This window comes from Triturus cristatus, chromosome 6 (assembly GCF_964204655.1).
Source record: "Triturus cristatus chromosome 6, aTriCri1.1, whole genome shotgun sequence".
Classification (NCBI taxonomy): domain Eukaryota; kingdom Metazoa; phylum Chordata; class Amphibia; order Caudata; family Salamandridae; genus Triturus; species Triturus cristatus.
The window spans coordinates 1,501,570,811-1,501,595,391 of record NC_140589.1 but is presented as its reverse complement, the minus strand read 5'-3'; the positions used below and the strand labels follow the sequence as shown (position 1 = coordinate 1,501,595,391).

Genomic DNA, 24,581 nt, shown 5'->3' with positions numbered 1-24,581 from the left:
TCGCTGAAGCCACTCTGAGCAGACAGGTGTTCTTCTCTCCGCATCATGACTCCAGCGATGTCAGTCAGGGCTCGTTGGAGACCATGGGGCGGACATAGACACCCAAGGATAGCGTCCAGTTTGGTAGCCATGAGGACGAACCCCACCCGCACCTGCTCAGCCGTCTCCGATTGGCCCTCATGCACACAGTGTTGGAAGGCCATTTGTTGTTCCTGGGGCACTTGGGAGGCTGCTGCGTTTTCGGCAGACTATCGCTTGCTACCGCTTTGTTGTGAATTCCATGTTGTCACAGGGTTATTTTCCCGCGATGGACTGCGATGCTGAAAGTTGCGTTACGCTACTCTTGCGGTAGTTATCACGCGTTCTTGTGAATATACCCCTATGTGTTTTTAGTCACTAGACTATTAATGGCCAGATATTGGAAGGACTCAATTAGTCTGGTCATGCAACATTGGAAGCAACATTAGAAGCAGACATGCACAAGCATGAAATGCTGATGAATAACACTTTGGGGGATATTTACAATAAAATGTCGGAATGTGGTGTTACTAAAATTGGTAACACTGCACTCTGACATTTTTTTAACACAGGGATGCACCGTGTTTAAAAAAATACGGCGCACCCCTCCGTTTCCGCTAGAGTTGATGCTAAAAAGATGTCTAGCGCCAGCACAGACACCCATGCGCCATGTTGTAAGTGTGCCTGCGCTGCAGGGGTGATTGTTTATGTGCAGGAAGAGACACCTTCCTGCACATAAACAATCTTTAAAGGTGTTTCGCTCTTTCTATGTGTGCTGCAGAATGCAGCACACATAGAAAGAGCAAAATACAAGACAAAATGAATACTTTTCCCTCGTATCACCATCCTAAGACCAGGTTTTACCTAGCCTTAGTTTTTGGCACTGCCCCATCCTTGTAAATATGGGACAACTCAAAAAACAATGGCTGTTGTGGCGCAACGCCCACTGCAATACCCATTGCATGCTCCTTTCACGCTATGTGAAGCCTGAAAAGGGGCCTTATCTTGTGTGGCTAGGCCCAGCACCCATGGCATAAAGCAACCCAAAATGCAGCCTAGAGACATCACATTTAACCCAGCAAAATCTGCTTTTTTTTACAGTGTGGGTAGCGAAAACTTGAACATCATAAAACATGAGAGGAAAACAACCCTGTTTTGCAATATAGGTGACTGCCTAATTTGAGCCCGGGCTCTGCTGCCAATCAGGGAATCCTACCAAACCCAAACATTTCTAAAATCTAGACTCTGAGGGAAATATTGTGGTGTCCGTCTTGTGTGGATCCCCCTACCTTTTCATACCCGCAATACACTTAAATTGTGGCAAAAATGCACATTTTCTTCCTATTTCTGAGTAAGAAAGTTCTGGAATCTACAGATGTCCACAAAACCCTTACAACCAAGCAATTCCGCATGTCCTGATAAAAATGTTATCCCACTTGTATGGGTGGGCCCAGTGCCCACATTAGGAAAAGCCACAAAACGCAACATGTATAGATCAAATATTTCCATTCAAAACTGACCCTCATTTTGCAATTTAGGCAGCTGAGGATTTTGGGCCTGAGCTCATCCACCACCTGGGGAAACCTACCAAACCCAGACATTTATGAAAACTAGACACCTAGGGCAGTCCAGGGTGGTCTGGTCTTTTGGATCCCCTACCATTTGTTACCCAAAATGCTCTTCAAACCTCAAACCTGTAAAAAAGATATTAATTTTCCTCACAATTCTGTGAGAGAAGTTCCTGAATCTGCAGGGGTACACAAATTTCCAACCACTCAGCACTCCTACACTTGTCTTGACCAAAACGCTAGCCCCACTTGTTTTGATAGGCACAGTGCCTGTGCAGAAAAACATAGAAAAACTGCCTGATAAATTCAATTGGCGGAGTATCTCACCATACTACAGGAATGTTTACAAAGTCATCTCGGAGTCATGGTGTATATATTTTCAGAAATTGTGTTAAAAAAAACACATGAGGAATCATCAATATCATCAGCCAAAGTTATATCAGAAATATATACTGTTTATTGTAGTCATATCCATATAAATATACATATATCCATACATATCACAACACAAGACATTCCAAAGATCCATCAGTATAAAAAAGGGAATTACCATACACTCAGGAGTAACCATGGAAATATCCCCAATGATGCTCAAACTCATCACCCATGCCACTCTCACCACATTCGTTCAACGGACAACCATTTACGTACCAAAAATCCCACAGACCAACAAAACGATGACAGAAACAAAATAAGTGATAACAAAACACAATGATATATAGCAAATATACTACAAAAAGATGAAGAACTATTTCAATATTCTGTTATTTTGCATACAAATATGTAATACATTTGTTTCTTAAGAATCATTGCTTAATATATCATCCATTAGGCTTCCTAATAATCGCATCTTGTTATCTGGTAATGCGCCGATCCGCGTTTCGATGAAGACCTACAATCTTGGTCCCCGTCCTTCAGGGCGCTAACAACATCAATAACAGGGTGACAGGGGGTGCACCCTGAGAGAAATCTGGCTCCTGGCGGACCGTTCTGAATTAAAGCAGAGCTCCCCAATAAAGTTCTATATATATGGAGCTATATCCATAGAGCTATATCCAGGACTCCAACAGATACCCTTAATGGGTGGGAGAGAGGGAAATATCTGATGAAATAGCACAGGAAATAAGGCAGGAGTGGCTCAAAACGCCCACTAATATTGCAGTATAGATACACATATCAGGTATGTCTCTCTCGACAACACTTGCGTTGTTACAACCGCGTTGTAAAGGCATGCATTGTGATGGCATGTGATGTACCGTCATATATTCCTTTACAGATAAAGGAGAGCAGCAAAACTGTTTGTGCCATGATGCAATGTGAAAATACCAGTTCACCAATTTGCAGTGTCAGTTTCAATTCATTCCAGAACACTACACCCCGATTCTACAGATTCAAATGGGTGAGAAGCAAAATCATGGGTTCCATGGTTGAACGCCACCTGTTCTTCTACATAAGTTCAAATACCCCTGTCTACCACCACACTATACAAGTGTGTCAGGACAGCCACTGCTGTCTCTAATATGTTCAATGTTCAACTGTCTGTTCAGTGTTTCTTGTGCAGTGTCGGTACAGTGCCCATGCAGCATACCAGTCTGATCAGAGTGGAGAGGCACATTTCCAAGGCCTCCCTTTCATCGCTAAAAGCTCCTGTAGGACAATTGTAGGACAGGTGTATTAGGCAAATATCAGTTCAGTGTTTTATAATCCATGTCACTGATCATGTAATTTGTGATGTTTCGTTGGGAGAATCTAGGCTTCCAGCTAGTGTAGCTATGTGTCATATATATTTACTTGTGAGTTTATTTTGATGACTATTTTGTGTATTTCAATTAATTATAATGTGCATGTGTTGGACTCGGTCTTCTCCACTGCAAAATCCAAACTATATGCCTTCATGCCATTTTTGTTGGCTTTTAGGACTCCCTGCACTTTATCACTGCTAACCAGTGCTGAAGTGCTTGTGTTCTCGCTTTCAAACATGGTAAAATGGGTGTACACCAAATTGGCACATTTAATTTACTTATAAGTCCCTAGTAAGGTGGTACTACACATACCTAGGGCGTGTAAATTAAATGCTACTCAGTGGGCCTAAAGCACTCATTGTGCCACCCATTTAAGTAGCCCTAAAAGACCTGTTGCAGGCCTGCCATTGCAGCCAGTGTGCAGTTTTAAACTTTGCAAAATAAACCTTTTGCCAGCTCAAACCTTCCTTTTTAGAGCATATAAGTCGCCCCTAGGGTAGACCCTAAACAGCCTATAGGGCAGGATGCAGTGCATTTAAAACGTTGGACATCTACTTTTAAGTTTTACATATCCTGGCAGTGAAAATCTACAAAATTTGTTTTTTTCACTATTGTAACGCTTATCTCTCCTGTGTGACGCAAGGACAATGCAAAGGCTTCATACACATGGGGCCCAATTTCTCACAGCATGCATGCCCTCTACTCTTTTTTGGATAACAAGGATTTTTGATGTAACATTCCCTTTAAAATCAAGTTTTTATTTTCATTCTGTCTTTAAAAATATGTGTGCTAAACTTCATAATAATGTTTTTTTTCTGAAATTTTGAGAAGCCCTCATAAATATTATATTTTTCTTTAATGGATCAGTGTTCATAGAATGCATTGGTTTATAGTATAATTATCACATAATGAGTCCACTGGGGTCCAAAAAAAGTGGTGCAATTTTAGGAAAAGGTCAAGTCATGAAAAAATGTCAATTTCTTGCCAACAGACCTATTTACTTTAAGGAACTAAGAAAACAATTTTGTATCTAAATTTGTGAGAAATACACCAACCACGGGGAAAGATTAGAATGATGTCTATGAATATGTATATGCCATATTTTCTGAAGATACATTTTTTTTACAACTCTATAATGTAAAATCCCCTTCTCATCCAAAAGAAACATCTTAATTGAGTTTTTTAAATTTGTATATGTATTCCTGAAAGGTTGATCATCATTTTTTCATAAAATCATGAGAAATATAATCATGGTTTACCATTTGCTGATGCTGCATGTGAGAGCCATGGCACACACTGACTATGCCTCTGTAATGTATAGCGTTGTTCTACACAGTGATTTAACACAGTTGTATCATGCGGATCTACATGTTGCTCTTGATTATTCTGTATTGTCATGCAAAGTGAAATGAGAAGGAGAAAAATTAAAGAAAAAAAACCAATAAAGATATTTAAAAAACAAAATCATGAGAAATATAAAAGCACTTTCTTTGCAGCTCACTAAAAGGTGAAATTAATTTACTGAGCATTGAAAATGCGTGGTAATTTACAGTTCACAAGAACTTAATATTAATATCGACATACAAACATTTCACTATGCCTAGTACCAAGGCCCAGGTACGGCTGTCCAAGTAAAAGGTTTGATGTTTTTTGCTCCCTATACATCCCAATTCCACAGGGTATGGAATTGATAAGGTGCAAAAAATTGCACCCAATTATGATGAGTGCCAAAAAATTGGGATTTTAATGCTTAATGCACCAAAATCTGCATGACTTTATTATTTAAAGATCAATTGTCGTCAAGTAAATTTGGACCAACATTTACTGGAAGAAAATGCAGAGGAAGGGGTGCAGAGCTTATTGCAGAAATCGTAAGTGTAATATGTGTAGTAACAGGAAGTACAGGACTTATCACAATTGATTGGGTCAACTGTAATCTAGGCAAAAGTGTTTGGCTAATTCCTCTGTTTCTAATTCAGAAAATATAATGTGCTAAAAAAAAAAACGCACAAAAAAAAACCGACACCTGAGGCCCTATTGCACAAAGAGCGCACTTTCCCTGTATGCACCACAACGAACCTTAAAATAGGTGAGCTGGGCGCAAACAGGGAAAGTGCGCCCAATTACATTGAATGTGCTGCCCCAAGGACAGCGGCAAAGTCGTGCTGCCCTGGGAACAGCGCATTCAAGTGGAAAACGAAGCAGCTTTGAAGCAGCCTCTACGTGTTTCAATCTGCAGGCGGCAACCCGCCTGCACTTTTAAGAGTTGAGAGTGATCCTGTTGCAGGTGGGTGGAGTGAGTGACTGCACCTGCCTGCAAGGGAATGTCTGAGGCTTCCATAGGACCTCTTTACCCCCCTCCATATAGCTACCATCAGGGGGCGCACTGTGAGTGCGCCTCCTGGCAGCTTCTTTGCCTCTGCATCGGTGATCCAGCGCAAGCGTACTTATAAATATTAGTTTTTCCTGAATCTGATCTTTCTTCCCTCATTTAATCCTCCAGCCATACTGGGCCCTTTACAATTAGATGATCAATCACATTTACCACAGAGGCAATGGTCCTCTGATGAATCTTTCTCCGACAGGCGGGTGGAAATTAGGGTGATTAAACTCAATGTTAGCTGTCCTATGAGGACCATTAATTGACAGGTAACTCATGAATTTGAAATCAAATTTAGATACACCACTCTCAAGACCATATTATAAATGTAAAAAATAGCAACTGGTACTCCCAACTCCTGAAGAAATTGGGACGGGAAAGAATTATACAAACTAACAACTCTGCAGTTGCAACACAAAATAAAAGAAGCAACATCTGTTGTTCGGTCAGAGCTTGCTGATTCTTTTGACAATACATTCAAGTCATCAATATTAATAAAGAGTGAATCAACAAGACTCAATAACAGACTAAGGCAAGTTTAAGTTATGAATGATTGTATTAGAGATGCAAAGCTCAGCATAATTAGCAATTGAAGCAACTCAGTTTTAAATATCACAGCTTTAATAAGAATGCAAGCATCTAAGCAGGCATTAAATCAGAATTTGACACCGATTTACAGAATCCATTTACCAAATAGACAGAAGGAATGTTTGTAGACTAACAGCTCAATTCTAAAGGCTGGAAGAATTTCATTTGAGTCCTCAAAGGGGCAAGTCCATTAGCACAATGCTTAAGAAAAGTTCAGGAGAAGTGTAGTCTAAATGCCACTGACTGTAGCAAGGACTAAGCAGTCCAAAGTTAGTAAAAGTTCAAAAATCGAATAGCCTCCAAATTAGTCTCAGTCCATAAGGCAATAGAACATGCTCCAAATAGCAAGAAGTCTGTGTAGCAACTGCACAAAGGCAAAAGATATCTGCATCAGTGAGAGGGGAAAATGATATGTGGCACATAAAAATGAAAAAGAAATGCGTTGGTTTGCCCCTCCTTTTGTGGTTACTTCTTTCATAAGTTTCTTTAGTAAAGTCCTAGTGGTGTATCATCACACCACAATCGAAAGACCATTACATGGCTACGGTCACATCATGTCACCTAAAAGGATTGAAACATCGAGCTGTTTTCCGAAGCCCGTCATGCGACACAAAACTTAAAAAATCCACATAAGCCTAACGTTGCTAAAAAGAAATAAAAAATTACAGCTCATGGTAAGAATAGAAATTCCTTACCCTCAGGGACATTTTCACGCTTAACATTCGAAAGTACATCAAGGAACAGTAGTGCATAAAAAACAAGTTACTGTACACATGTAAAGAACGATTCATTGCATTAGATACAGGGGACAGGTCAATATCAGTGAAAAAGCATCTTGAAAAAAGGAAAGAAAAGGAAAGAAAGGCCATTAAGTTAGCATCACATAGTTAAATAACATAAACATTTAACTCTCCCACACTTGACATGAAGTTTAAACTCATTCACATAAAAATGTGTGAACTTTCACAAGTATTATTACATGAAATGTCTGCACGTTAACATAATCTACCTACACACATTTTTTCACATTGATCTCGTAAAAAGCACATTTTTCTAAATTCATAGTTCAATTTTCGTTTAAATGTTTTCATGTTCTATTGCATTTCTAATGACTGTCTGTAAAATATCAAGTTCATATTTAAATTCTAACACATTAGAATTGATTTCTAAATGATGCACGTTATCAAGAGACACTGTTACTAAACCACTCCATTTTAGCGCAAATTTCCACTAATAAGCATTAGATTAATCAGTTCCGCACACTTTTACTATGCTTCAACTACACTAATCTCTGTTTCACATATCCCTATATATCATGAGTAATGTAAAATTTCAATCCTTTTGTGTTCTTGATGTATAAATGTATAGTGAATTTATAATTCTCAAAATCTCACTAAATCACCTGCGTCTCTAATACGGCACAAGTGCAGAGGCAGAGGGGTTACCTCATTTGCAAGGGATTCCACACCCCCATGCAAATGAGGGAACATCCTCCGGTGATAGCGCTGGCTCTATGTGTGTGCCAGCGCTTTCTGTATTACAGAAAGGGCTGTACAAGCATCTGTTGCACTTTCTGTAATGCCAAAGTGCCACTGGGATGCACTAAGTGGGCTCACATCCACATTGCACCCCAAGGCACTTTCCATAATATGGCCCCTGGAGGCCAAGGAAGATGCACATAAAGCTGCAAATTATTTTGATGTACCATTATATTATGTCTGACCACCTCAGTGACATCACAAATAATGAATTTGGGGTCTGCTTCTTGTGAATGCTTTATTTCTCAAAATATATTGCTGTTCAGGGGAGTGGTGTCATGCATGTAAATGTTGTGAAGTCATTACTCAGTGGGTATTCACAAATAGTTACGATATCCTTCACGCTCTTGTAAAATAATGCCTGGATAATTAAGACATAAGTGATAGAGTACGTGTGGATAAAGCACAACAAATCCTCTTTTTTGCTGGAGGCATGGGTGAAGGAAATGCATTTAATGGAAAACCATTTTTCATGAAAAGGAAATGGCAGGAAGATTATGAAATTCCTAACTTTGCATGGAGAAGGCTTTGCCGGTTCATGCTACGATTTGCAACTCCTTTGTAAATCGACATTGAGGTGTTTTTATTTCAAGAATGACTCATTACTCTCTAAACTCATAATGCTGCATGGTTTTATTCCAACTAAGATGTGCCAAATGTTTACAGATTTGAACTACGATAGACCTAGGCCTTTTCAAAATGGAAATGCTGTCAACTTCTCACCTTTAACTCAAAGCTCAAATCCTGAAGCATCTGAGGGAGCTTCATCTCATTGTGCAGAAAACTATTTATTAAACTAATAGCAGTCTACCAAAACTAATTGTAGTGAAGGTTGAATGATGAAGGTCCGAGTAGTTGATTGAAGAAGTAATTTATTAGAAGTAAGATGGTACAAGGTACATTCAGGTATAAGTAATAGTACAGAAGTTAGGTAGATAATGAGTCCCACCAGGAGCAGGATCGTCTTAGCTCAGCCCCAAGTCTCAACTGAAACACTAGCTGAGCCAGCATTCTATTACATCACAACCATGTTAACATTCTAATAAGCAAAGAATGAGAGATTGCAATAAAGAAAGAAGTCACTACACATCTTCTCTCTTTACAAAATGAACAAGAAAGCAAAGGCTTAGAGAATGTAGTAAGAAGGGAAAGAGTAAAGGACAATAAGCAATACTAACAAGGATAAGGAGAACAGTTTAACAGAAAGAAATAAATAAAGCTAGAACAAGATAGAAGACATGAAGCTTGAATATAAAAAGCACACATCTTCTCCTTTAATGACAAAAGAACGAGTAAAACGAAAACAAAGAATACAGAAAATGAGGAAATCCAGACAAGAGGATAAGAAAAAGTGGAAGGTTAGTGAAATGTTCATGGATGCGTCGAGACACACCAGTTGGCCGGACCGGAGTGGAGAAGTAACCAACAAACAAAAACACTAAGAAAAGAAAAGCAAGAGAAGTACTCCAAACAGGAGAGTTCATAAGAAAACTCCAACACAAAAAGTGAGAAGAAAGGTGAGAAAAATCCACCCAACAGGAGTACAACCAAGCAATTAAAAAAATAAGAGAATTTTAAATTTGCCAGTAATAAGAAATTCTGCGCATATCAGAATAAAATCTTGCAAGAACTTTGAAGAAAATTAAATACAGGGTTCCGTGCACTGAAACCACTGTGAAGAAAAACTCATGAGTTTAAATAAAAAATCATTAATGAAATGCAGGTGCTAAACATCGATGCTAAGAGATTTCACATACTTAAATTATATCATTGAAAGAACGGAAAAACCTGCTAAGAAAAATTCAATGAATTATCATAACATGCATAGAAAGCATGAACAGCTTACTAAAATGAATTTAAGAATCTGAAATAAGCATCAAAAGTTTCAAAACATAACATTTTCATGAACAGCTTACTGAAAATAAATTAAGAATTACAAGTAAGCATTAAAAACACAACACTTTCATGAACAGCTTACTGAAAGTAAATTAAGATCAACAGTAAGCTTTTTAAAACATAGCATAATCAACGTGTTGAATAATATATAATTAAAAACACAAATTGATAATAATTATTTGCGCTAGGGCAACTCATGCTAAGCACATTAAAAATTAAGCACAGGGGAGGAGCCAAGATGGCGACCGGGACGGCAGCGTAGGCTCCCGGCTCCGTGAACCTCCGCACCCCGCACAGATATCCTGCATGAGATCCTTAGCCTGCGCTAGCTGCCCGTGTTGGTGAACGAGAGCGGCAACCGATGGTGTGACCCCGAAGTTTCTGGCAGCGGTACCGCCGGAGAAATGTCCGTCTGAAGTTTGCGGCCTGTGCAACCCTGGAACCGGGACCTCGAGTGGACACCATGGCCGGGCGGCAGTTCAACAACAGCGGCCATTGGTGATTGGGTGGAGTCGGACTACCGGAGCGGTGCGGATATCGGCCTACATTTCGCCGTGGTTGCTCCTACCACTAAGCGTGGCGGAACAAGTGCATGCCCGAGGTGGCAACTCCAAGACTCTCCGGTGATTGCCTCGGCCTTCGCTGGTGAGCTGCCCGGACGCCGCCCGTAACTCGCCCCGACTCCTGCGGGCTGCTCCCGGATTTTTGCGGGCGCTGGTCCGTGGTGGGGCTGACAGTGGCCCGTGACCACACACCGGACACATTATTTGCCTGCCCCCGGAACCCTGTTTCCAGTGACATGGAACCCGAGGCGTTCGTGCCTGAGTCCCGGTCCCAAACTGGGTTGGACCTACCCAGCGGCCATTTTGGAAGGACGAGGTCCACCATCCTGTGCACTGGGTCGCAGCAAGCTTGGGAGGGTGCGACTCTGAGGAGCGTAGCGGAGCGAGCGCCGGGAGCTGTACTGGGGTACGGTGACCTTTTCGAAGCTCTCGGTGCCCTTCATTCCACCTTGATCCACGGCGCCTGGATGTTGGGGAGTAAGCTCGATGGAGTGACAACAGCGTCGGAACAGTTGCGGCCTGCCTGTCCCCAGGTACGCTGGGACTTCCTACACTGCACACAGGAGGACAGTGTCGTGGCAGCCCCTGTGAATAGTGCACAACTGGACACTCCGGACAGTATGCTAACGTGCGCTCAGCTGGCTGTGGATCTGGACGGTTCCGGAGGTTATGGACCTGAGTGGGGGGTGGTGGCCTTGTCCCGTGCGCGGCTTCCGGCGACTCAGGCAATATCCAAGCAACGGTCGCATGCTCTGGCTGATTCCGCCTTCCTGGACCTGGTGTGCAGTGTAAATCCTGGGGCAGCACTGGGAAAGACGACCCTCCACAGAGCTGACTGTGTCGATCTTCAGAGCCTTCTACCCTATCTGTGTGTGTCGCTTTCTGACCTTTATTGGACGCTCCTCTTCCTTGTAACATTGGACTTGGCACTGGGTCGATGGGTATGCATGGGTAGATTTGCAAAGAGTGGCCAAGGATAAGGATGATCCTTCGGACGTGGTCATCTAATAGGCGGGCGGGCTCGGGGGTTGCGTGCTCTCACGGCAGAACTGTTAGTGTACTAAGTGCGTAATGCTCCTTACTTCTTTGACAGGGCCGATCCTGTGATGTTTATTGTATGCTTTGCGGGGAAATATATGGTGCGGGAGGGACAAGCCGGGGGCATGTTTTGCAGGCCCTCCTCCAGTTTATTAATACTCTCTCTACCCCCCCGTCCGGTGGGGGTTCCTTTCCTATTCCTTTTTCTCTGTTTCTTCTATATTTCGGGTCTGACTCCGGGGCGACAGGCACACTGCTGAGGGGGGGGCCGTACTCATCTGCAGAGGTGCAGGGTGGGGGGTTGGGGGAGGGGATTCTTTAGTCTTTAACCCCTTTTTTCCATGGCCTCCTTTTCTTCTTTTATTCTTCTTTGTCTTTTTCTGGGATCAGCATGGTAGAACTCCTTAGTTGATAATCGATGCTGTTTCCTGTGTGCCATAATTTCCGTGGTGTTTCCTGGGTCTTAGGGCAGGGGGTTGCAGGCGCAAGTGGCCGTGATATTCCTCCACATCCTGAACTTCCTGTTTCAGCGCCATTGCTTAGATAGACTGCTGTTCATTGTTTACGTTCATCGTTCTGCCTGCCATTTTTCGCTGCTGGGAAACTGTTTGGCACCTGATCCTTCCATCCTCCTCTATTATAAAATGTAAACCTTTATTATCCTGGTTTCTTACTTGGGCCGTTCAGAGACTGAGAGTATGTTAGCGTGGAGATTCTGCTCCCCGAGGTGCTGACTGTGATATAATTGCTTTCTGTTATTCTGACTGTTTAGCGGCCGGCCCCGGGGGTTGTAGGCCCATACGTGTAATTGATTGAAATATCAATAAAGGTTTTCCAAAAAAAAAAAAATTAAGCACAAATTAAATAAATAAATTATTCAAAATCGAACTCATTTTCAACGAGTTGCATAAAATATAATTAACGAGACAAGTTAATGATAATTAATTATACTAAAGGAAAATTCAATAAAGACATATTCACAACTTAGGCACATCAATAAATAAATTAATTATTCAGAATAGGAGTCTGGAGAGTGGATACTAAGGCACTGTTGGAGGAAACATGTAAGAACATAAATGCCAAGTATAATAATGTACGTGTCCCATAAAATAAAAAAATAAAATAAATAAGGTCGTCACCGTTGTCATTAGCGTTGAAATGTTTATAGAAATTACAAATCGCATAAAACAAAATAATAAAATAAATAAGGTCGTCACCGTTGTCATTAGCATTGAAATGTTTATAGGAATTACATATCGCATAACATAATAAAATAAAATAAATAAGGTTGTCACCGTTGTCTGAAGTTTATAAAAACGTGGTGAAGATAAGGAATCATGTGGAAAAGTGAAATAGTTCCTTGGCAGGATGATTGTGTGCACTGTACCGATCTTGAGAAACCAGTCTCCTCAAGAATAGATGAGGGATATGTCTTCCGAACGAAAGTTGAAGAATTCACTGAGGTGCAGGTTGACAGTTGAGGAGCATCTCATTAATGAAAGACAAGCACACCAACCGCCGATAATTTGAATATTCGTTAACATCTCAACAAAGGCAACTAGCAAAGGGAATAAAAAAAAAAAAACTTTGCTTCAATTCTCAGTGCATCACAAAATGATGTGGCTGGCAGGGAATAGCACACAATAAACAGAAACTGAACTAAGGAAAAATTTCCAGCTTCAAGATGGTGGCACGCAGTGTAACGCCGAGCCGGGAGGCTTTCGGCACGTTAAAGCAACTGTAGCGGCCATCAGCAGGGGTGGGTACGTCACAGGAGTCTTAACTTGGTGATGAAAACTGCACGAGCTGAAAGGAGGCTCGCGCAAGCCAAAGACGACAGTTGAATTCAGGCAAGTGAAAATTTGAAATAGGCAGTTACGTAGAATAAAAAAATGGTGAAAGTACTCCTTGCCCTTCGAGATAAATGCAAAACCGCATACAATGCCAATATCATAAGGCATTCTTTTAAATAAGTGTCACTTTGATGAATCACTAAGCAATCCTTAGTAGAAGATTTAGACGTTATGGATTTTCTTAAATCAATGGTGCCATCTAGTGGTTTTTAGCGCTAATTATACCTTGAAATAGATGGTTGAAAAACAGTGTAAATAGTTCTCCTTTAATTACTGGAGGTGCCGATGATGTGTGCTGCTAAAGAATTTACCTTAACAGTAGAAGTAAAGTAAGGTTTTCTGAAAAGGGGCACAACAGGTTAGCACAGGTGAAAATGCACATTGGCGAAATAATCTCCCAATTAAACAGGACAGAAATGATAATCTAAGAACAGGAAGTCAGGAACTGTTAAGCAGAAATTTGTAGCAGGGACTGGCATAGTTTAGAAGAAGAGGGAGACCGGTGGATGGTCACTGGTGGGGCTCGCCAGTATGCTTGAAAGTCAGTTAAATGAAAACGTAAAAGTTTGTTACCTTGTTGAAGCTTGATTTTTGAAGCTCCGTTTCAGAAGTTCATTACCTTGTAGGAGCTTGAATTTAGAAAGTCCATCTCAGTAGTAGGCTGAAGTTCACCCAAATCGTCGCCATAAATTATGTAGTGAAGGTTGAATGATGAAGGTCCGAGTAGTTGATTGAAGAAGTAATTTATTAGAAGTAAGATGGTACAAGGTACATTCAGGTATAAGTAATAGTACAGAAGTTAGGTAGATAATGAGCCCCACCAGGAGCAGGATCACCTTAGCTCAGCCCCAAGTCTCAACTGAAACACAAGCTGAGCCAGCATTCTATTACATCACAACCATATTAACATTCTGATAAGCAAAGAATGAGAGATTGCAATAAAGAAAGATGCAGAAGTCACTACACTAATATTGTTATTTTTTCATAACGGCGCAATCCATTCTAATGTGCACTTACAATAGCTCAAAAGTGAATCACTGAGTGAATGCTAGCATCCATTCAGTTTCCGAACAATATCGTAAGAGAACATTTTCATCAATGTTTAGATAGTTTAGATATAATTTAAAAATAATTAGAACACTGAAGATAAAAAGCTAATTCTAGGCACATTTCACAAATACTGTCAAACCAACTAACATTGACTAAATAGCAAGAGCCTTACCAGAGTTTTCTCGAATAGCAACTTCTTTTATGTTTTATTACTAAGGGCCTGATTACGGTGTCAGTCGGAAACTAAACCACCCGACTCCTTGTAAGATTCCGTTCCAACTAACTAACGGTCAGCGGTTCCTCCTGACCGATTACAAGGCATCCGAACCCGTTCAAAAGCAATACTATTGACTTCAGTGGGAGCCTAACCTCAATGTACATGACTGTATACTTTGACATAATTTATATCTTGCTGTACAAATTGAAAGAAGGATGGATTTTAAGTGTTTTTTTAAACGTATCAGCATCAGAACTGAGAACTGGATAAGGTCCTCCATTCACATGGTATTATCAGGAAGCTCAATGGAAAAGACTGTATACTTTGACACAATTTATATCTTGCTATACAAAGTGAAAGAAGGACGAATTTTAAGTGTTTTTTTAAACGTATCGGCTATGTCTTTTACATTGTGAGTTTTAATTGCCTAAAAAATAAAATTACTTATATAGTGTGTTCCAACTGACAACACAGGCTCCTATGGGGAAAAGGGGTGTCTGCGGAAAACCTTTCACCCTGTGGCGGACACCCCATGGTGCCTGCCACACTGAGCATGGTTTCACAGGGGGTCCCTTGGGTACCCCCTCGACCCCAAACCAGAAGTCTCAGGATGAAGGAGGGTCTGCTAGGTGCCCTCAAAGTCAGTTTCTGACAGCCTTTTCGTGTTGGACAGACCGAGTCAGAAAAAAGGCTGTCAGAATCCGACATCCTAATCGGTGAGAAACTCTGTCCGTTGAGCCGTATGAATCGGACAGATGAGTTCCAACTGTTGATTGGACGCTTTCCGACCGCCATCGTAATCAGGCTCTAAATGTATTATTTTATCTGCTATTCTTTAAAACTAATACATATTTGCCAAATCTGACATGATATCAGATTGTTGGCAATGTGATGAGTTTGCCAAGTTTGAAGGCAGTTAGGATGTTGCAGTCATCAGTAGTTATGGGGAAATTAAGTCAACTGACTATGGGAGTGAGAACCAACCTCAGCAATGAAGTATTCCCTAGAGGATTACATGCTTTAAATGCATATTGGTATAAATATGTTTGTTTCTGTGTGTTCAAGCCACCTTACATGTTTAGCAGAAAGTTAGAGATCAGATTCTGTTTTTGTGAATAATTTCATAATTTAAAGATAACATTTGTATTCCAGTGCAAACGAAACGACCTGCAACAGAAGAGAGAGCAGATCACCTGCCTCACTTTCATTGCCAGAACTATATGAAGAATGCCAAACCATTGGGAATACAACACTCCCGGCAACCGAATACGAATCCTACACAAGCACGTCCTATGAAAGCGGTGATAAAGGTACTCACATCTCAACTCATGCGCCAATTACAATCCAAGAAGGTTCAATTGTATCTACAACTTATCTTACGGTGGCCTCCATAGCAACAACCTTGCAAGCCCATCACAACACCATGGGAGATAAAAACATTTCCGTTTCTACAGGCACGTCCAGTGCTTTGGTATTAGTTCCTACTGTACAAACTGCACTTTCTTTTGAAGGCGCCGCTCATGTCCCCACCACAATAAGCTCTTCTGAACTGGGGCCAACCAAGCAAAATGCCACCACACATGCTAACTCTTTTAAGAAGCACACAACAGTTCCTCACATACCAAGAGAGTATGTGGCCGACATTGACTATGAAGAAGAAGAGGAAGAAAAAACCACTGCCCCTCATAAGATCACTGTGTGCGATTATCACCCTTGTCGACATCTTCAAAAGCCTTGCCACGAAATCCAAAAAGTGTCAATGTGTTATTGCCCTGGACTCTCAGCAGACAATGTTGTACCAGACCCACCAAGACTTAGAAAAGTGTCGGAAATCACAGATACATCAGTACAGATCCATTGGTGTGCTCCAAATTCTGTAGTGCAGCGATATCAACTTGTCTACCAACAAGAAGGCAGTGAGAACCTAACCATTATCGATAACATTTATGTTACAGCAAGAGAGTACACACTGTATAACCTCTTGCCAGATACAACTTACCAAGCCTGCATGATCACCATCAATAAAGCAGGGCCAAGTCAAACAATGCCAAAACTTGTCTCAAGAATACCATGCACCAAATTCAAGACCAGACCAAGTTACATTGTCATTTTGGCTGCATTGTGCGTAACAAGTGGGATTCTCTTACTTGCCATCATTATATTGTCTGCCTGTCTTTACAAGCAACGAAAAAGTACTTTTGTTGAGAAATATGATACACATTTGGTATCGTACAAAAACCCTGCTTTTGATTACAGCTTAAAACTACAAACTTTAAATTAGTTCAGTTTTGAAATATTGGTAGCCACCTCTGTGATTATGGATGTAGAACTGGGATACATCCTGCTCTGCTATCACCATTGTGTGACAGATAATGGCATGCACTTTTTGATATTTATGTGTGTTTTCCTAAAAGAGTAAGATCACACCAGACAGGAGGGTAATGTTTTGTTATGTTTCGTATGCTTAATAAATTGTACGACCACCACTGGTTTCTTTGCGCTGAAAATATGATCTGTGTGGACAACTAATCAGTGTTAATATGATTCCAATTGGTAAGCTTTATTTCGGCACAATTAATACATATAAAAGCAGTAAAACAGAATGAGCATGTACCAAAAAGGATCTTGCCCTCTAGGACAATACAAATACATAAAATAAAATTTCCCCTACACTTTTTGGGTCTCTTTATATGATTAAAAACATCATACAATTGCAATTTATAAAGGTGCTCATCATAAGTGACGTATGCATATTTATCAATTCCTTAAAAGACCAGCCCTAGGGGCCCTCATAAAAGGTAGTATATCACTATATCATAGGAATCGACCAGGCTCACTACACTAAAAGAAAACATTATCTATTAGGGAACTTCCATCGAGTTTAGATAATCTAACTGTCTCTTTGTGTTCTCTAGCTCCCAAACTCCTACACAAAGGAATGATCCATCTTTTCCTACAATTAATATATGAGGAGCAGATGAACAGGACACGTTTAACAGTCTCATTAGGAGCACCACACATTAAACACTGTACTTCTATCTCATTCTATCTCATACTTATATTTTACCCATTTAACTGTAAAAGTATCAAGATGCAAAGTCCCATACCGTAACTGCATGTACCGTCGCCTAGCTAGTGGAGGTTGCATCTCATACCGGAAGTTCTCTTTCTTATGTGTATATTTAGAGTAAAGCTAAACTTCTTTCAGGGAGCCGCCATATGGCTGAGAAAGCAACTTGGAGTCATTAGAATGCCAAAACAATGTTTTAAATAAACCTTTCGGTATCGCTCTTTTTAAACCAGATGGGTTCCACAAACTCTCAAGTCCAATTTCCAATAGTGTATTCTTAGTATACCTGATCCACGGGATGTCCATCAAACCTGCTATATACAATATTTCCTCAAAGCCCTTATGGTGTGAGGAGAGCCCTGGGGTGAACCAGATTATCCTCCAGCACAGCATGGGATGCAACCTTATTTCGTCAGTAATTGGTCATACCCAAGTTCCAGCCTGAGTGGGATTTGGGGAGTGCTTACTGGGAGCCCAGTCAGCTGCTGCATAAATCTGTTTTCTACCGCTAAAAGGGAATTCACACAGAGATGGCCTCACAGTTCTGCTCTGTAGCATACAGTCCTAAAAACTTGTGAGTTATATATATTTCAAGAGAAAGCTGTAGTGGGCGAAACTGGGACCTAACTAACATCCTAATGATTCCTCATGTCACTTGTCCTAATTAGACTCTACGGTGCATTAGATGTGAATGCCACCCCAGGTGCTCGGTTAATGTTATGCTCAAATAATCTAAGGTGCCAAGATGCTCTAAGGAAGACTCTGCTAGCCTAGGATTAGTCCTGGATTTCGGACCATAAACTGTGTCTTATTCAGATTAATCTCTACGTCCCTCACTTCGCAGAAATTATTAAATCGATCCAGTAGCCTCTGCAAGCCAATTTTGGATTTAGAGAGAAGCATGTTATCATCTGCAAAAATTAATGGAGGAATCCTCTGATTTGCCAACCTTAGTGCGCCATTGTCACATGACTCAAGGTGGTCAATTATTCAGTTGATATATAGTGAAACAAATGTAGGAGCAAGGATACAACCTTGCCTTACCCCCCCCTATTCACTGGATAGGGGTCTGTCAGTTCACCTACGCTCCCACATTTCACTTGCGCATAGTTCTTGGTGTGAAGTCCCACTAGATTGTCTATCAAATAGCCCGTCACCCGTATATCTGTAAGGACCTTCCACATTATTTTCCTAGGGACTAGGTCAAAGGCCGATCAGAGGTCTACAAAGACAAGGTATAGTCGACCTTTGCCCAGGGTAATAGATTTCCAGGATAGCATTTGGATTCAAAACAACTGATCAATTGTGCTGAACTATTCCCTAAAACTGACCTGTAAAGGGGTTAGAACATCATTAGAGGTCATCCATTACTGCAATCTAGCCATGAATACTATACTAAAGAGCTTTTGCACACAATCAATGAGGCTTATGGGCCTATAGTTGAGAGGGGAATCCTGCGGGTCTGTTTTTGTAAATAATGCTAATTCCGGCCCCTGCCCCTTTCATAATGGCAGTGAAGCCTATCCAAAAATAGGTGCTCCATACACCTGGCTCATTCAGGAACAGGTCTCCAGGCATTTTATTAAAACCTGCAGCTTTATTGGGAACAATCCTTCCTATTGCAATTAACAGTTCCTGGGCAGCAATCTCGATGGGGTCTCTTTCTTGCGATTACCTGGTAGACGGTGAAAGACCATCTGCATAGCTTGTGTCTTCCATTCCACCAGTAGTACATGGTGTCCTTGGTACCCCTAAAGCTCCCATCCCCGATGGGGTAGGGAGGCAACCTGTCCCCATCCTCTGAATAGATGCTTGAAAAGTGCACAACCAAGGCGCTGGCAGCGCTGTTGTTTTCAAAGGGACCTATCCCCTCCCGGTTACTAGATTTCACTATATTCCAAAAGGATCATATAAAAAGACAAAAGGCAGTGGACCAAAGAGAATGCCACACCTAAACCGTGATCTCCAAAAATATGCACATCTCACTGTGTGCACTCCCTATAGACACTTTCTGCCAAAAGTGCCACCCTAAACTAGAGTGAAAGATCCTTCCATGCCTGGCACGCCCAACCTCTTTAGTAAGTAAGCTATCCATGATGTTGCCAAATAGTTGCATTTTAGTTTCCACAGCACTATCCAAATCATTCCTGGATCCCCCTCTTATATCTAGTGCTTTCAGCTCTTCCAAACAATCAGCAGCAAAGCTGTATATTCCACAATTCAACTCCTAGCGAGCATAACACCCTACCCCACTTTACCCTGGACCTGTTGCTGGCAAGGAGCAACCTCCTATCAAAGTTCATAGCAAAAGGATTACCGGTAATTTTGGTGGCTATGCTCAATTCCAGTGATAGAGCATTATGGTCACTATCAATATGTCGAACCTCTAATGGTGACATCGAGCATAATGTAATCGATCAGACTAGAGTGGTTGACCCGATTATATGTGTGGGCATCAGAACTATCAGAAATAGTTCTGCCATTGCATGCACGCAGCCCCTGGGAGAGAGTGAGGGCATTGATTGGAGTGTTGCTGTTGTCCATTTCTTAGTCGGCACAATTCCTGTCTCTGGGATATCCCAGACAGTGTCCTCTTCAGAGGAGAGGGGACAGTTGTCAATACTAAGGGATCATATTGGCAATTAAAATCTCTCCCTACTCTCTTCATTGCAGCTATTGGGAATGAGGACAGGTGGGCATTTAAGGTATCTAGGACCATTGACTCATTTTTGGAACCCACAGACCAGGTGTGAACATTATAAATATAGCACAACACATCTGCAGGCATAGTAAGGCATACACATAATAGGTTTGGGGTGTCTACCTCTACCTCCTGCAGCTGACCTGTGATGGAGGTTTCTACCCATGTTGTTAGGCCCCTTGACAGTCGATCCAGTTTAGATGATATAGCTGCTTTGGAGAAGTTATCAAATCTTGGCAGAAACGGGGCAGCGAAGAACAGGACTCTTGAAAAAGACAAATATCAAATTGGTTTATATATACATGCCACTGTGGGATTGGTATTTTGGAACCCAAACCGGCCACATACCAAGAGATTAACTTAGTTAGTGGGACCTGTGAAGGTAAAGACTTCGTACCAAGGGTCCTGTTATTTGGGGCGTCTATGACTTCATTATAGGAGGCCGCTATGCAAAGGTGGAATGCACTGGAGATACAACCAAGGAGGGGCCAGGGCAGAGGGGACTGAAGGATGTGTGTGAATCAAGCTTTATGCATGGGTAAAAATTAGAGGGGAGTAGCTACATTTTTCTTTAAAGAATCAATCTACACCATCTAAAGATTCAAACAGATTAAAAGTACAAATTGTATAGTTGTCAGCCCCTCTGGGCTGTGGTGGATAAGAGCAAGTAGGAGGAGCGGTAAGCTGCTGACACTGGTAGAAGTTAGTCACACGGGGCTAATAAGTAGTCTGTAAAAATACCCCAAGGGGAGGGGCTTAATACAACTATTTGACTCAAGATTACAACTATCCAGTCCTGATGACAACACTAAGTGGCCCAGTGAGGGGAACCTAAAGTTTACAATAGCATTCCCCTTCACGGTCCACTCTACCTGGCCCTAACCAAGCTACCCCCAGGGTGAGCAGAATATTGTACGCCAGCAACAGAGGGAAATCTCTATGTTTAGCAAGCCAGTCCAACGTTTTGTTAAACAACACATTGTACAATTCTTTCTGCTCAGCTAGCAACTTCGGTGCGCTACTTAATACTACAATGTACAGGCATGATGCAGGAGGGACATTTATCTTATGTGGCCTTAACTTCCCAGCACAGGTATCTGCGTTTTTGACTCCCGCATGGGGAAGACCCTCACTATTCATTCCAACCTTGCTCTGCTGGGAAACAACTTGAGTGGGCGAGGGAATGAAAGATGAACATGCGGGGTCTTTGGCACAGATGGTGTGGCATAGATTAGATGATGTTGCTGTCCCTTTGTGCTGGTATAAGCTAGGAGAGGCCTCAGTACTGGTAGTAATGGACAGATTACTTACAAAACCTCTTTGGGCAGCTCTTTGTTATGACCTACATCTGAAGGAGCACCTACCCCCTTTAAGTAAGACAAATATTTTTCTATAGATTCTAAGTAAGCATTAATGGGACTAAATTCAGCTGAGTAGTTCTTTAACAGTCTGCGATAATTTGCTCGATCCACACTGGTTTATACAAGTGATCCTCACTATTATGACCCTCAATAACAGCCTCAACTGAACATGTGGGCCACTGGAAGTTGGTTTAGGCACATGATCCTCACTATTGCAAACCTCGATTGCAGTCGCAGCTGAACATGTGGGCCCGCTAGGAGTTGGCGTAGAAGACATGTCAAAATGGAGCGGGCATGCCTTGCTTGCTTCTCTCTCCTGGGCTGTATTTATCTTGACTAATACACAAGGGACCAGTGGTTGGAACCATTGCTACTGCAGGCTCAAGCTGGTGCTGGCTGCCTAAAGGGGCCGTTTGTTTAAGAGGGGGGTTGCAATCTATATTGGAGGAGTTGACTTCTGGTGTAAACCCTGCCTGGGGAGAGAGTTGATGTTCAGTGAGTTCAATCTCCATTCTAATAAACCCCAGTGCCCTATGTAGCATCTTATCTACAGAGGTGGGCTTGGTGGGGGGGGGGGGGTAGAGATTCAGCGCGGTTGTCTAGGACTCTTTTCCAGCCCAACCTCACTGCTAGGGCCACCACATAAACCTGGAAGTTGGACTCTGTAAGATCTAACACAGAATTTAGGGAAAAACAAGGCAATGGAAGGCCCTACCACTCAAAAAAATAAAAAGGCTCTATAAACTAACTATAGGGATATGGAGCAGAGTATTAAACAGAGGATGATATACTAGAGAAACAACACCTTATATCAGCACAGTTGTTACATAAATGATATATGAGGCCAAAAGCTAAGCAAATACAAAGGAGAGACATAATCCAAACCAAAATAAAGCCCTTTGTGAGTGGACCTGAAATCAGAAGGTTTTAAAAAGCCAAGGTCCCCGGTGCGACATGAAGAAAAAGTCAGTCTCAATCCAGTCTTGTTTACACAACTTGGTGGTAGGCCATCAACAGGAAGAACAAAACGTGCGCCCACACACCAGCTGGTACAGAGAAGATAACACTCTCCCCAATTGGAGGGCAAAGGTCAGAGGGGTGGCCAGGCCTGGCCTTGAACTGCCACAGATGGGCACAGATGGGCCTGCCCATAGCCCAGGCTTCGCCAGCGCGTGTCCTGCACTGCCGTAGCATAGAACCCCTTTAATAGTTATGATTGCAAGCAGCTGATATGAGCACAGGGGATTGTGGGAGTCGAAGTCCCCAGCGACCGTAGTAAACGGTGGCTGGCCCCCGAGTGGCAGGCGCTGACCTGGACGATGGTTGTGTGTGATTGTGGTTGTGTGTGTGATTGTGGTTGTGTGTGTGTATGTGTGATTGTGTGTGTGTGTGATTGTGTGTGTGTGATTGTGTGTGTGGTTGTGTGTTTGTGTTATTGTGTGTGTGGTTGTGTGTGCTTGTGGTTGTGTGTGTGTATTTGTGTGTGTGGTTGTGTGCCTGTGTGTTTGTGTGGGTGTGGGTGTGGTTGTGTGTGTGTGTGGTTGTGTGTGTGTAGTTGTGTGGTTGTGTGGGTGGTTGTGTGTGTTGGTGTGTGGTTGTGTGTGTTACAGTAATACTAAAAGCATCTCATAATAAAGGAACACAAATAGAGTGTGTGGAAAGAGAAAGTACGTTGTGAGTCAAACCGGCGCAGCAAAGCATTAACACAACAACAAAACAAGATCACTTAGCGAAGACTGAGTGCTGATAATGGATACACACAGCCCATCATCTTAAGAGTTCAATTGCAACCATTGTGCACTCAAACATGCCCCCTCCTTGTGAGTTGCACCCCATATTTCATGAGTTATAACTGCTGCACCCACCATAGCGCTTTGAGATCTAAATCGCTACATTGGTCTAATCGTTTCCAGCTTCCTCATCATGTCGTCATGAAAGCGCCAACGAAAGGACTGCCTGAATGGTGCAACGGACATGAAGCAGCCGCTGCGATCAGAAATAAACACTGTGAACGTTGTCCAGTTTCACGGTAACATTTCCTTAATGTTCCTTAAGTCACAAAACAGTAACAACCATTGGCCGCGCGGCTCACTGAGAACATCAAAGGGGCACCGCTAAAGTGAAAGTGATCGCGGGCGCTTAATGAGGGCGCCTCTGCTCAAGCACGCGCCCGCGCACATGCACTGCAAGCTGTGGCCGGCGGTAGCATTTTCTGAGCCCTCACTAAAAGTCTCGCCAGACCAGCGCATGTGTTGGGTCAGGCGAGACCGAAAAACCAACCACATAGAATGAAATCTTGAATGTGAACAGGAATCCCAAACTACAACCACGTGGGAATAACTTCAGTTTAAGCTTCTGCACCCCAAAACTACAACCACGTGTGCTTTCTGAACTAGAGCAACACCAAATTACAGCCATTCAGCAAGTCTGAACCTCTGTCACATAGGGCCACATAACACATGCGTACACCACAGCCAAATTGGGCCACCCTCGACATGTGCAAACGACAGACACATGGATCAACCCCTCAGCAGGTGCACAACACAACCACAAGGGTCAGCCCCTCAAGCATAAGAAAACCACAGCCCCATGTATACGCCCCTCAGCAGGTGTAAACCACAAACACATAGGGCAAACCGCTGCATATACAAACTATAGCTAGTGGGCCAACCTTATGCAGGGTCAGGCCACAGCCAGACAGTGCTGCCATCTGCACATGACAGCCAAACAAGGCGACTGGTCCTGTGAATCCCCAAATGCAGCCACATGGGGCAACCTTCAGCAGGACACAAAACCACAAGGGTCAGCCCCTCAAGCATAAGAAAACCACAGACCCATGTATACGCCCCTCAGCAGGTGTAAACCACAAACACATAGGGCAAACCGCTGCATATACAAACTATAGCTAGTGGGCCAACCTTATGCAGGGTCAGGCCACAGCCAGACAGACAGGGCTGCCATTTGCACATGCCAGCCAACATGGGGCAACCTTCAGCAG

General features: G+C 42.3%; 1 protein-coding gene across 2 annotated transcripts in view; it reads left to right on the top strand.

Moving 5' to 3' along the window:
• Positions 1–17,126, top strand: part of LRRN4 (leucine rich repeat neuronal 4) — a 169,562-nt gene extending 152,436 nt beyond the window's left edge. For both annotated transcript variants that reach the window (XM_085612636.1, XM_085612637.1), the window contains one exon: positions 15,604–17,126. In XM_085612636.1, the coding sequence (XP_085468762.1) occupies positions 15,604–16,732 (1,129 nt within the window). In that variant the 3' untranslated portion in view covers positions 16,733–17,126. The remainder of the gene's footprint in view (positions 1–15,603) is intronic.
• Positions 17,127–24,581: the final 7,455 nt, after the last annotated feature.